At 45.9% G+C, this 14,376-nt stretch overlaps 1 protein-coding gene across 2 annotated transcripts in view; it reads left to right on the top strand.

Annotated features, from left to right (window-relative positions):
- Positions 1 to 14,376, top strand: part of suclg2 (succinate-CoA ligase GDP-forming subunit beta) — a 134,157-nt gene that overhangs the window by 39,418 nt on the left and 80,363 nt on the right. For both annotated transcript variants that reach the window (XR_005037061.1, XM_036950574.1), the window contains exons 3-5: positions 10,954 to 11,053; positions 12,040 to 12,130; positions 13,896 to 14,048. Coding sequence is in view for 1 of the 2 variants with exons in the window: in XM_036950574.1 (XP_036806469.1) it covers positions 10,954 to 11,053; positions 12,040 to 12,130; positions 13,896 to 14,048 (344 nt within the window). In the remaining variant the exon portion in view is untranslated. The remainder of the gene's footprint in view (positions 1 to 10,953; positions 11,054 to 12,039; positions 12,131 to 13,895; positions 14,049 to 14,376) is intronic.

The raw sequence follows: 14,376 nt of genomic DNA, 5'->3' as shown, positions 1-14,376 counted from the left end.
CACTGTTTCTGTAAATGAGAAAATAGATTCCGCAAGTAGATTGCTTGAGGAATTGAACTGCTAGTATTTTTTTATATGGATAACATTTTACTCTAGGTGTCCTAATGCATGCATTCATAATGTCTTTACAACAGCTATATAAAACATTTATCATAAGCTGTCAAATTGTCATAACAGTTATGATATTATAGAACAAGTTGTAATGTGTTATAGCAAGTCTTCCGCTTATTGGTGTCCTTTTTAGTAGTGGTTTCTTTGCAGCAATTTGACCATGAAGGCCTGACTCATGTCTCCTCTGAACAGTTGAATGTGTGTCTGCTACTTGAACTCTGACACATTTATTTGGGCTGCAATATCTGAGACTGGTAACTCTAATGAACTTATCCTTGTGGCAGGGCTTACAAACCATCATGGATTACAGAGGGAAACCCAGCCATGAGCTGCCCAGTAACCTGCTAAACAAGCTAAATGCTATCTATGCTCACATTGAGGCAAGTAGCACTGAACCATGCATGAGAGCACCAGCTGTTCCGGAAGACTGTTATCATGCTCTCCATAGCCGATGTAAAACCTTTAAACAGGTTAACATTCACAGACTGATTACCAGCTGGCAAGTGTCTAAACTGACATTTTTAATATCTCCCTGACCCAGTCTGTAATACCTGCATTTTTCTAGCAGACCACCATAGTCCCTGTGCCCAAGTAAACCTTCCTAAATGACTATCGCCCCGAAGCACTCATTTGTAGCCATGAAAGGCTTTGAAAGGCTGATCATAGCTCACATCAACACCATCATCCCAGAAACCCTGCACCCACTCCAATTCTTATACCGCACCAACACTGCCCTTTCCCACCTGGACAAAAGGAACACATATGTGAGAATGCTGTTCATTGACTACAGCTCAGTGTTCAACACCATAGTGCCCACAAATCTTATCACTAAGCTAAGGACCCTGGGACTGAACACCTCCCTCTGTAACTGGATCCTGGACTTCCTGGCGGTCCGCCCCCAAGTGGTGAGGGTAGGCAACAAAATATCCACAACGCTGACCATCAACACAGGGGCGTCTCGGGTGTGTGCTTAGTCCCCTCCTGTACTCCCTCTTCACCCACAACTGCGTAGCCAAACACAACTCCAACACCATCATTAAGTTTGCCGACGACTCAACGGTGATGTGCCTGATCACCGACGACGATGAGAGGTGGTCTGAGACCTGGGAGTGTGATGCTAGAGCAGCAACCTCTCCCTCAACTTGAGCAAGACAAAGGAGCTGATCGTGGACTACATAAATCGGAGGGCTGAGCAGCCCCCATTCACCTAGGCAGGGCTGTAGTGGAGAAGGTTGAGAGCTTCAAGTTCCTTGGTGTGATATTATGGTCCAAGCACACCAACACAGTCATGAGGCGGGCACAATGTCTCTTCTCCCTCAAGAGGCTGAAAATATTTGGCATGGATCCTCTGATCCTCAAAACGTTCTACAGCTGCACCATCGAGAGCATCACTGGTTGCATCACTGCTTTTTATGGCAACTGCTTGGCATCCGACCGTAAGGCGCTACTAAGGGTAGTGCGACAGCTTATCACTAATGTGTTATATAGCTGTTTATAAAGGTGTTTTGGATGCATGCGTAAAGACACCTACAGCGAGGTGTTAATCTTTACACTCGGAGAGCAACTGAATGGAGTTATTCTACCTGGAAAACATTATTTTATTAAAGCTACAGCTTCGTCTGCATAAAATGTTTTTTTCCTCTGTCTGAACAAGTTTAAGTGTTCCCTCCCTCAGTACCATGCCATTGTGATTTTACGTGAATGGGGTTTGAATGGATTATTATGCAAATGTTCTTCAGGTAACTGAGCATTTACATAGCTATTAACTGTTAATGTTAAGTCAAAACAGCAGTGTGCTCTGCTGCTTTCTCTTTCCCAACTACCAAGCACAGTGGTGCCACAGCCAGCAAAAACATCAGTGTCCTCCTTTACTTTTGGATCAGGTAGGGGTCTGTGGAGTTGCAGGTATCTCTGCCACACCGCCCTTTTCCCCCTGAGAACCAGCCTGTCACACAGAAAGACGGATGGCACGGGGAGTTTTCCTACCAAGAAGCCACGCTCCTGGGGAAAGAGGGGACACGGGAGAGGCTGAGGAGGAGCTTTTTCAAGCCAAGGTCATTAACACAGGCTGGACAGGACCGACAGTGACGGCCTAGACGTGCTCACCTATTATGTGCACATATGCACAGTTTATGGCAGTATGGATTAGGCAGAGCAATGTACGTGATGCTTGTAGTGTCCTTAAAGCCATGTAGTAGACATCTGCTTTTCCTGTATAGGATTTGTCTGTTGTCATCATAGCTGGCAGAGACCTTACAACTGGAGAAAACGACATGCTCACGGAAATTCTCTTAACAGCTTTAAATAGGCTTTGGAAAATAAGGCTTCCTTGAAAGAGCTGATTTCTATAAGCGGCTTATGGTAGTTCCACCTTCTCATTATGCTTCTTAACCTTTTCATTATATGTGGAATTATTTCTCAGACATATTCAGAATGGTGTATGGATGGCGCTAATAGTGTGTTAGAAGTCATTATGATTACCATTATGCTTGACGCTTATGACGCACTCACTGTAGTCCTTGGGTTCCAGGGGATAAAGTGGTATTAATCACTCCAGAGCAGTAGAAGACACACCACTCACTGTAGTCCTTGGGTTCCAGGGGATAAAGTGATATGAATCACTCCAGAGCAGTAGAAGACACACCACTCACTGTAGTCCTTGGGTTCCAGGGGATAAAGTGATATTAATCACTCCCAGAGCAGTAGAAGACACACCACTCACTGTAGTCCTTGGGTTCCAGGGGATAAAGTGATATTAATCACTCCAGAGCAGTAGAAGACACACCACTCACTGTAGTCCTTGGGTTCCAGGGGATAAAGTGATATTAATCACTCCAGAGCAGTAGAAGACACACCACTCACTGTAGTCCTTGGGTTCCAGGGGATAAAGTGATATTAATCACTCCAGAGCAGTAGAAGACACACCACTCACTGTAGTCCTTGGGTTCCAGGGGATAAAGTGATATTAATCACTCCAGAGCAGTAGAAGACACACCACTCACTGTAGTCCTTGGGTTCCAGGGGATAAAGTGATATTAATCACTCCAGAGCAGTAGAAGACACACCACTCACTGTAGTCCTTGGGTTCCAGGGGATAAAGTGATATTAATCACTCCAGAGCAGTGGAAGACACACCACTCACTGTATGGAACTCTGCTCCACGTCTTTTATTACTCACCTGTGAAACCTAGAGGAATGCTGCCTACGTTCCAAGTTCATCTCCTCAGTCGTGTTTGTATAAGCAGGCTTGAATATGCTCATCATAATGACCTCGGCCCTTTCCCTCATTGCTATTCCAGTAGAATGCCAATGTTGGTTAAATGACTATATGCCATTAATGAGACATTGGCTGATAACTTTAGACGACCATACCCCTGGGCCGTTGTCTGTAAAGTCTTACTCCAGAGTGACTAACAGTTTCCACACTGGTCCAGGGGTTTGAACTCTGCCTCTCTGTCATAGAGTGCCACTTAGTCCAGCTCTGGAAATCTTTAGTACGGACAGTGTGTGGAGCCTAACGAGGAGTCGGCTGTCATGATACTACTGCAGGCAGCAGAGGTCTAGGTTGACGATGAACCCCTGTAGAGCTCCACAGAGACTGCATCATTAGATACAGCCACATCCTCTGAGTGGTCGTTACCTGGCGCAGTTGGAATGGATAGTGCAACAGCATTGCACAGCTCAAAGAGGTCACATACTCTGTTTTTGGTGGCTTACCATTAGCCCCATACTAGTCATAAGGAAATAAAGGCTTACAAGTTTGTTAACTGCATTAACTTCTAAGCTTCATTACTGCAGCAGTGGAGAATGATAGTCCTAGGTGTGTTCTCGATACAGCGAGTAATTATCTATCCAAATGTTCCGAATTGTTTATAGTCACATGTACAGGTTTGCAGGTGTGATTGCAGGGTACAGTGAAAGTCTTTGTCCATAGGGGGAGTAGCAGGGGGGAGGGGGTTGTCCATAGTGGGAGTAGCAGGGGGGAGGGGTTGTCCATAGTGGGAGTAGCAGGGGGGAGGGGTTGTCCATAGGGGGAGTAGCAGGGGGAGGGGTTGTCCATAGGGGGAGTAGCAGGGGGGAGGGGTTGTCCATAGGGGGAGTAGCAGGGGGGAGGGGTTGTCCATAGGGGGAGTAGCAGGGGGGAGGGGTTGTCCATAGCGTGAGTAGCAGGGGGGAGGGGTTGTCCATAGGGGGAGTAGCAGGGGGGAGGGGTTGTCCATAGGGTGAGTAACAGGGGGGAGGGGTTGTCCTGGAGCTGGGTGCTGGGCTGCTCAGTCTGACCTGGAGCTGGGTGCTGGGCTGCTCAGTCTGACCTGGAGCTGGGTGCTGGGCTGCTCAGTCTGACCTGGTGCTGGGCTGCTCAGTCTGACCTGGAGCTGGGTGCTGGGCTGCTCAGTCTGACCTGGTGCTGGGCTGCTCAGTCTGACCTGGAGCTGGGTGCTGGGCTGCTCAGTCTGACCTGGAGCTGGGTGCTGGGCTGCTCAGTCTGACCTGGAGCTGGGTGCTGGGCTGCTCAGTCTGACCTGGTGCTGGGCTGCTCAGTCTGACCTGGAGCTGGGTGCTGGGCTGCTCAGTCTGACCTGGTGCTGGGCTGCTCAGTCTGACCTGGTGCTGGGCTTCTCAGTCTGACCTGGAGCTGGGAGCTGGGCTTCTCAGTCTGACTTGGAGCTGGGAGCTGGGCTGCTCAGTCTGACCTGGAGCTGGGTGCTAGGCTTCTCAGTCTGACCTGGAGCTGGGCTGCTCAGTCTGACCTGGAGCTGGGTGCTGGGCTGCTCAGTCTGACCTGGAGCTGGGCTGCTCAGTCTGACCTGGAGCTGGGTGCTGGGCTTCTCAGTCTGACCTGGAGCTGGGTGCTGGGCTGCTCAGTCTGACCTGGAGCTGGGTGCTGGGCTGCTCAGTCTGACCTGGAGCTGGGTGCTGGGCTTCTCAGTCTGACCTGGGGCTGGGTGCTGGGCTGCTCAGTCTGACCTGGTGCTGGGCTGCTCAGTCTGACCTGGAGCTGGGTGCTGGGCTGCTCAGTCTGACCTGGTGCTGGGCTGCTCAGTCTGACCTGGAGCTTTGTGCTGGGCTGCTCAGTCTGACCTGGAGCTGGGTGCTTGGCTGCTCAGTCTGACCTGGAGCTGGGTGCTGGGCTGCTCAGTCTGACCTGGTGCTGGGCTGCTCAGTGTGACCTGGAGCTGGGTGCTGGGCTGCTCAGTCTGACCTGGTGCTGGGCTGCTCAGTCTGACCTGGTGCTGGGCTTCTCAGTCTGACCTGGAGCTGGGAGCTGGGCTTCTCAGTCTGACCTGGAGCTGGGCTGCTCAGTCTGACCTGGAGCTGGGTGCTGGGCTTCTCAGTCTGACCTGGAGCTGGGCTGCTCAGTCTGACCTGGAGCTGGGTGCTGGGCTGCTCAGTCTGACCTGGAGCTGGGTGCTGGGCTGCTCAGTCTGACCTGGTGCTGGGCTGCTCAGTCTGACCTGGAGCTGGGAGCTGGGCTGCTCAGTCTGACCTGGTGCTGGGCTGCTCAGTCTGACCTGGAGCTGGGAGCTGGGCTTCTCAGTCTGACCTGGAGCTGGGCTGCTCAGTCTGACCTGGAGCTGGGTGCTGGGCTGCTCAGTCTGACCTGGAGCTGGGTGCTGGGTTGACCTGGAGCTGGGCTGCTCAGTCTGACCTGGAGCTGGGTGCTGGGTTGACCTGGAGCTGGGTGCTGGGTTGACCTGGAGCTGGGTGCTGGGTTGACCTGGAGCTTGGTGCTGGGTTGACCTGGAGCTGGGTGCTGGGTTGACCTGGAGCTGGGCTGCTCAGTCTGACCTGGAGGTAGGAGATGTGGAAAAGTCCATATCGCACTACATTTTAAATCGATGTGATAATGACAAATAGAACAAGATGTTTAGCCTGTTGATCCTACTTGAGACGCAGACGTCTCACCTAGGCACCTGGAAATGCAAATGCACTACGCTAAATGCTAAATGTACTCGTTAAAACTCAAACGTTCATTAAAACACACATGCAGGGTATTGAATTAAAGCTACACTCGTTGTGAATCTAGCCAACAAGTCAGATTTTTAAAATGCTTTTCGGCAAAAGCATGAGAAGCTATTATCTGATAGCATGCAACACCCCAATATACCTGAAGGGGACGTAAACAAAATAATTAGCGTAGCCGGCGCTACACAAACCGCAGAAATAAAATATAAAACATTCATTACCTTTGATGATATTCTTTGTTGGCACTCCTATATGTTCCATAAACATCACAATTGGGTCTTTTTCCCGATTAAATCCGTCCATGTATGCCCAAAATATCCATTTGTATAGCCTGTCTGGTTCAGGAAAAAAGCTCTCTTCCAACACGCAACGTCATTTTTAAAAATTATATAAGTTGCCTATATTCTTTGACAAAACACTTCAACCTACTTTTGTAACCCAACTTTAGGTATTTGTAAACGTTAATAAGCGATCAAATTGATCACTGGGCGATCTGTATTCAATAGCAGCTACTCAAGAAAACAATGTCCCCTTTTCTCTCTCCCAAAATCGATTGCTGTATGCTGGACGGAATGAAGGATCTATTTGTCATGACACAAAGGATTTTTGTCAATGAAAATTACGTTTTTGGCTACATCGTGTGGAAGCTGTAGGAATTGCAATCTCTGCCCTATTTAATTTGGTGCCCCTTAAACAATACATGCAAGTGGCGCATGGATATTTTTTTCAGTTTTCGGTGACCAGTTTTTCTTGCGCTTTTCGATGAAACACACGCTCTGTTATAGTCACAGCCGTGATTTAACCAGTTTTAGAAACTTCAGAGTGTTTTCTATCCACACATACTAATCATATGCATATACTATATTCCTGGCATGAGTAGCAGGACGCTGAAATGTTGCGCAATTTTGAACAGAATGTTCGAAAAAGGAGGGGGTAGACTTAACAGGTTTTAAGAAAGTGCACTTTTTTTTTACTGTCCTTTAAAGCAACCAGTAGTTTGATGGTTAAAGCAACCAGTAGTTTGATGGTTAAAGCAACCAGTAGTTTGATGGTTAAAGCGACCAGTAGTTTGATGGTTAAAGCAACCAGTAGTTTGATGGTTAAAGCAACCAGTAGTTTGATGGTTAAAGCAACCAGTAGTTTGATGGTTAAAGCAACCAGTAGTTTGATGGTTAAAGCAACCAGTAGTTTGATGGTTAAAGCAACCAGTAGTTTGATGGTTAAAGCAACCAGTAGTTTGATGGTTGTAGCCATCAATTGTCCCATTAACAATCACCCATATTATTATTTCATTTCAAACTTATAACATTTCTTTGGTATAGGCTCTAGTCTGACTTCCCCTATCCTCTCACCGTGGCCTGCAGACAGACAGTGAGTGCATCTCGTTCTCTCCAGATTGGCTTGCAGCCTGCGTCTGTCCCTTTATACAGTCCCCAAGTGCACAGCCTTTTATGGCTTAATTAAATATCAGACAACGCTAACTCTGCCGTCTCTAACCCTTGGGCTACATCCTTCCGGACCGCCGAGAGAGGAGGAGGACAGAACGTTTGAAATACAAAGAGAGGGGAGATGTTGTCGAGGCAGAAGTAACAGCCTCGATGCCGACTGCTGTCATCAGTAAATAGGCTGGGAGTTCATTTGCGTTCATTACTGGGAAATGAGTTAGCCCGAGGACGGTCTTGTAACTCAGATTACAGCTGATGCGATTGAAGATGTAGTTACATGTTAATCTCATTTTCTGTGTCTGTCCCTAAAAAAACTACATGGAGAAGAAAATATCCCTTTTCAGATTTGCCATGACTTTATATGGTCCCACTGGAAATAGATGGCTTGTTATGGAATGCTGCCACCCTGTCCCTTCCACTTTCATTAAGGGGATTTTCTATTCACCTTTTCTATTCTACTTTCTATTTTACTGCTAATATGCATAACTTCTGAGAATGAATAATTTTATTCATATTATCAGTTTCACGGTTGTGCATGTTTTTGCATTTTAAATGTTGTGTGGTGTCCTGGCCAAACCACTCTCTGTATCTGATGTCATCACCCCTCTGTATTCATTCATCAAAGTGCTACCTCTGGCTCCCAGAGTTCTTTAGTTGTTTTTGTGCTACATGCTGTTAGAACGAAATCACATTCATCTCCCAAAATGTAGCCTAATGCGCCTACCTGTCAATACTATCAACAAGGGGCATGGAGGCACAGTTTCATTGTTTTGTATTTGGACCTAAGATAACTGTCCGTAACAGAATAAAACACTTTTTTTTTAAATAGATAGCTGTTTCCTTCAATGGCTGCCATTGATATAGAAATACCCTAAATATCCCTAAAGATTTACCTTTAAAAAGCAGTTTACTAGACACATTGAATAAAACATCTATATGAGTGTGTGAGTTATTGAGAGACTCGCACAAATCCATCAATGCTCTTCAGTGGCGTCATCTTCACACAAGTGTAACACTGCCTGTGTTAGGTGCTGTTTCATGTCTGGAGCATGAATGGATAATATCCAATGACGTGTGTGTGTGTGTGTGTGTGTGTGTGTGTGTGTGTGTGTGTGTGTGTGTGTGTGTGTGTGTGTGTGTGTGTGTGTGTGTGTGTGTGTGTGTGTGTGTGTGTGTGTTGTGTGTGTATATAAACTCTGGATTGATGATGCTATGTATTGACCATTGAGAGGCTTTGAAGCCCCCAGTCAGCTGTGTTGGCACTCCCCAGTTGGAACAGTCCTCCATAGGAATGAATGGAATTCTACAGTATTTTAATGTTTTCAAGGACAAAATTACATGTATTTTGTTGTTGTCGTGGGCACAGTCATATTACTACTCTAAAACAAAATACTGTTTTAGTTTTTATATTTAACTCACAATACAATTTAAAGTATGCATTATAGTGTCTGTAATAATATAATGAATGTGGACATTGATAAATGTATTTTTATAGTTTCCTAAGTCTTTTTTTGTAATTGAGGAGGAGTACCAAGATGTCAGCGCAGTGGCTGCAATACAGCACACCCTGTCAGCCATCCAGGGTTTACACATGTTATTGGTAAGGTCTGCTCTGTGCTCACATAGTGGCCCGTTCACTGGGATCTTTGAGGGCATCATTACTTCACGATGCATTTTGACAGTTAAAAAAAAATCCTGGGTGGTGGCAGCTTCAGAGAATCTACAATGATAACACTATCGGGGGAAAAACTGGAAATAAAGAACAGGCTGAGAGGTGTTTTGCATTCTTAACAAGCCACTGTAAAGGTCGGGTGTGTTTTGTATGTGTCATCAAGGCCAATTTTCCAAGTGAGTGATTTGATGAGAACGGTTCATTCGTTAAGAGGCTTATCTCTCCTTATCTCTCCTGATTCATATTATCCACTAAACACCTCTTAGGTGTATCTAGATACTCTTTTCCTGTGTGATCAATTGTATATGGCTAATTATTTGGGCTGTGGTGTGTTATCATTGCACCTTTTATATATTCTGGTCACGGTGTGAAACAGCATACCTCTCAATAACCAATCATATGTCTGGCTATATAGGCTACATATTTCCTTCATCATTCTTTTCTCCTTTTTCCATCCATTTCCTTCTCTAGCCATTGCTTCCCATACTGCACCTTAATCGTCCTCATCTCTCACTCCTCTCCTCCTTCCAGAGACGACCCGGTCTCGGTCCGTTCTACACCTTGCAGCACACCTCTTGTCAGGGCTAAGGAATAACACCTTCCTCATTGGCTCCCCCTTTTCTTTTAACAAAAGTAGTTTCCTAATTGTCTCTGTTCCGTCCCTCTGCTGCACATGCCCGCAGGACACTCCATTTCATCTTGCTTTGAACTCAATTTTAATTTTGCGCTCTTGCAGTTCTTTTAATTGACATATTTATTAATGTATGACTACTCACAGCCCCTACATGTGCTCACCTTTATTCTCTCGGTCTTTCTCTCCTCATCCCAGGGCAGAACAGAGCTCACTAATTCAGTGTTGGTTTAATCCCTGCCATCTTGTCAGAGCCTATTTTGTCGGGGTCTTGTTCCTACTGGAACAGCCTGAGCCACTCCGCTTGAGGAGCTTTACTGAGAGTAAGAGAGCTACGTTCCTGGCCCAAGGTCGACGTGCCTTTCTTTACATGTTCTGGTTGCCCCACTGTTAGCCAATGGTGGAACTCCCTGCCAGGATAATGATCGCTCAAGACCATATTACATCAAGTTGCACCATTTGAATAGAGGGAGCCTGTTCAGTGGGTAGCTGAATAGACAGCTCAGTGCTCTACCAGAGGTGCTCTCTCCTGGTGTACAAAGGAGGACTTGGAGGTGACAGAGAGGGCAAGTAGGGTAGGCCTATATGGTGTTAGCATCGTTAAAATGCCATAAAATTGCAATGGTCAGTCGAAACTCCAAAGAGAGTCAAATGACGCAAATTAACACATTGTTTAGATTGATACATGTTTGTGTGTCTAGCTTATGTCTTTGTAATCTGTTTGTATGTATGTACCTTGTATGGGAGTATTTGCCTTCTTTCAACTTTCAATAGGGTACCCTCTCTACCCTGTATTTGGGAAGTTGGCTTTAGTCTGTAATTAGCAGGGCTATGGGAGAATATCATACGTGAGCTGGAGTACCCTTCCCCTCATCCCATCACGTACCTCTCCTCCTAGCCCCCTCTTTCCCTATATCCCCCCCTCTCCTCTAGACAGGACAGGAGCTAATGGAGACCAGGGTGATGGGTGAGATAACATTTTACTCAGAGGCAGGGGAAGTGTAATGGGCTCTGTGATGATGTACCATTGGAGAGGTCTCATGCTCTTCTCCTCTCTCACCTGGCTGTCTATCTCTATCCTGCTGACAGAGCCCTTCTCTCTTTTTTCTAATCCCTCTCTCTTTCAGACGCCAAGGAGATAGTCCTGAAGGCCCAGATACTGGCTGGGGGACGAGGGAAGGGTGTGTTCAGCAGTGGCCTTAAAGGTGGAGTGCACTTAACTAAAGAGTGAGTACCCCTGCCATCCGCCACCCGCACTCACTGAGGTGTGATTTGAGTAATGGCCCCTTCAGAGAATGGTTCTGTTCTATTTCTCTAACTACTGCTTCAGTTCTCCCTCCTAGACAGTGTTGCTTTCTCTCTGTTCCAGCTACCTACACAGGACCCTGCAATAAAAAGCTAAATTTGCTACTTTAGGGAAAACTGCTCCCAATTAAACTTTGAAATAGTGAATTTATCATTGGGAAATTGCACTGTGCGCAACTCACTGAATCAGGTTATTGGAATTGTGATATACAGCTCTGATTCAGTGGAGCTCAATCGAATTGTGTTCTTCTAGCACATTGTTATAGGCCTATATTGGCCAGATTTCCCTAACAATAATCTACTGTTTGTCTATCTTATATCACATCAACCAACATCTTCATTGGCCAGCTACTAGATTAATGTTTCCTCTGCAAAAAAATGATGTAGCCAAGATAGCAGCGTGATAAGGCCTGAACTGTGATTTATGACGTATGGCTACGACATATGTATCATTGTCACCCTTTCAGTATTTGGGATAACCAGAAACCTTTCTAAGTGAACCATCTGAAGTTAAGCCTCTCCAGACAGTGGCTTGTGCACACAGTTCACTCTCCTAACATCTATCAAAGCAAAACACTACCTCAGGCTTCATTTGTATTTTATAGAAACCAGAGCAAGAAGCAGTACAGGAATGAGACTCGCACTTCCTTTAAAGAGCAGCCGAAACCAGGATATACTTTTTCAAGAGCAGTGCTTTGTCAGAACACATTACAATCACACTGCAAATGTGCTGAACCATGTCTTTGTTGAAATGAAAACGTGTCTCAGGAGCTGAAAATAATTACTCTGTTATCTGCTATGGTGATGTCCTCTATTTTTGGAAGATGTTTGTCCTCCAGGTTTTTATCTGTAATCAAAGCACTATTAATGAAGTAGTTGTAATTGAGACACTCCTGTCTCTTCTCTAGCCCCTCTGTGGTGGGTGAGCTGGCCAGTAAGATGCTAGGCTATAGCCTGACCACCAAGCAGACGCCAAAGGAAGGAGTGGAAGTAAAAACGGTAAGTCATAGCTGGGGGTCAAATAACTTTTCTGTTTTTCTCATTTCAGGGTCATTTCAATTCAGTAATGCAGTTCCATGAAATGAATGAGTGCACAAGCATCGGGGTAATAATACATTAGTTTATATTGTTTTTTTGTTCCTCTAGTTCTGGGGATAGGTCCCTGGTGGAGACATGCCATTTGAAGCCAGTGTCGTTTGTTGTGTTTGTGCTATTTGGTGTTATGGTTCACTGCGATAAATAATACATGCGAGTCAGGGCCTCTCTGAGACCAAAGTGTTAGTCACGTAAACAACCATTTCCAAGTGTCGCTAACAAGCAGGAACATTTTTTTCCTCACTCACACTGCAGCCCACCCAAAAACACACTTCCAGGTAATGAACCCTTCTCGGCCTGTAGCTTGTGTTTTTCCTCTCTCTCTCTCTCTCTCTCTGTCTCTCTCTCTCTCTCTCTCTCTCTCTCTCTCTCTCTCTCTCTCTCTCTCTCTCTCTCTCGCTCTCGCTCTCTCTCTCTCTCTCTCTCGCTCGCTCGCTCTGCCTCTTTAGTGAATTATGGCCTAGAGCTCCCCATTAACGCTTGTTTTCATTCCTGCCAGCCAGGCACACACCTCGCTCTGCTCCTGCCCCTGCTGCAAAGTTTAGGAGAAGTATCAAACTACTACATTTTTATAGAAAGAGCTGGCGGGGAAGGCAGTTCACTACCACAACACCAGGGCTGAGGGGAAAGACAGAAATATAAACACAAACTGTGAAAGCATTGTTGTGAGATGTCATTTCATATGGAAACATTAGCTGCACTATCTATCCATAGCATGTCATCTGTTAGATGAATGACGACACCATTTCTGATAGTTTTATTTTGTAAACTAAGCATATAGGAATATAACATTTATTCATTGAAGAAATGTATCATGATAAATGACCCCAAGGGGACCTATATGCAGCCATGTGTCATGTATCACACACAAAAACCAGTACACACTAGATTAATTTCCCGAAACGTGCAGACATTCAAAGACAAGGAAGATATGATGCTACCTGCTGTTAGTGGCTATAGTCGCAGGCCCCTCTCAAAGCCCATCTCAGTTTAGATTAGGCCTGGGATCAAAGTAATAAAGTAGCCAGAGAGCTGCAGCGATTGAACAGAACCCAGGCCTCTTAACATAGCCCCCTTTAACAGGCTGTAATTATATTGTCAAGCTCTGTTTCCCTGAATGAAAACCAGGAGTGAGCTGTCAGCCTGCCATTGTAACACGTCCCCTTCACTTCACTATACTGCAGCCATCCTCTCCAGACACAGAGCGTTATCTCTATTGGCAGGACAGACCAGGGGTGGGGAGAGGGGCAGGAAGTGATAGAAGAGGAGGAGGAGAGCATAGTAGATGGAGAGAGGGGCACAGAGAGCCAGTTCGATTGAGAGAAAGACCAGGAGAGGGTGGTAGTAGTGTGTAAAATAGATCAAGACTTTAAGCAGATAGAGATAACTGTGTTATTGCCTGTTTTCATGGGACATGGAGAAGAATCGTCCTCACGCTGTCCAAATAAACTCTGTCAAGTTAGGCCCAGGGAGCTGATAACAAACAAACAACTCATCTCTATCCCTCTGTCTTGCCATCAATCTCTCTCTTGTCTCCATCTCCCAGCAGTGTGCTTCATTCCCAGTATAGCCTAGATTTAGACCCATGGGTTGTAATAATATGATCTGCTGTATCTGAGGCCAGTCTGTGATGTGAAGGTAGTAGACTGATTCTCTCCATACTGACCAGGTGATGGTGGCTGAAGCCCTGGACATCACCAGAGAGACCTACTTTGCCATCCTGATGGACCGGGCCTGCAACGGCCCCGTCATGGTGGGCAGTCCTCAGGGTGGGATGGACATAGAGGAGGTTGCCGACAAATCCCCAGAACTCATCTTTAAGGTACAGTACTGTGAGCTCTGCAACAGCATATGTTACAAATTACTAAAGATGTTGACAAGAAACCTCTCACCATTCACTGTACTTGTGATCCAATAGCTTAACATCTCTTTGCATAAACTACTGTACATCCCTGGTATCCCTGTTCTTCTGTCACACCATGTGTTCGCTCTCTCTCTCTCTCTCTCTCTCTCTCTCTCTCTTTTTTTCTCTCTCTCTTTCTCTCTCTCTTTCTCTCTCTTTTTTTCTCTCTCTCTCTCTTTTTTTTTCTCTCTCTCTCTCTTTTTTTTCTCTCTCTTTCTCTCTCTCTCTTTCTCTCTCTCTCTCTCTT

The sequence above is a fragment of the Oncorhynchus mykiss genome, chromosome 17 (assembly GCF_013265735.2).
Source record: "Oncorhynchus mykiss isolate Arlee chromosome 17, USDA_OmykA_1.1, whole genome shotgun sequence".
Lineage (NCBI taxonomy): Eukaryota > Metazoa > Chordata > Actinopteri > Salmoniformes > Salmonidae > Oncorhynchus > Oncorhynchus mykiss.
The sequence above is the reverse complement of the archived record's forward strand: the minus strand, read 5'-3'. Positions and strand labels throughout refer to the sequence as shown.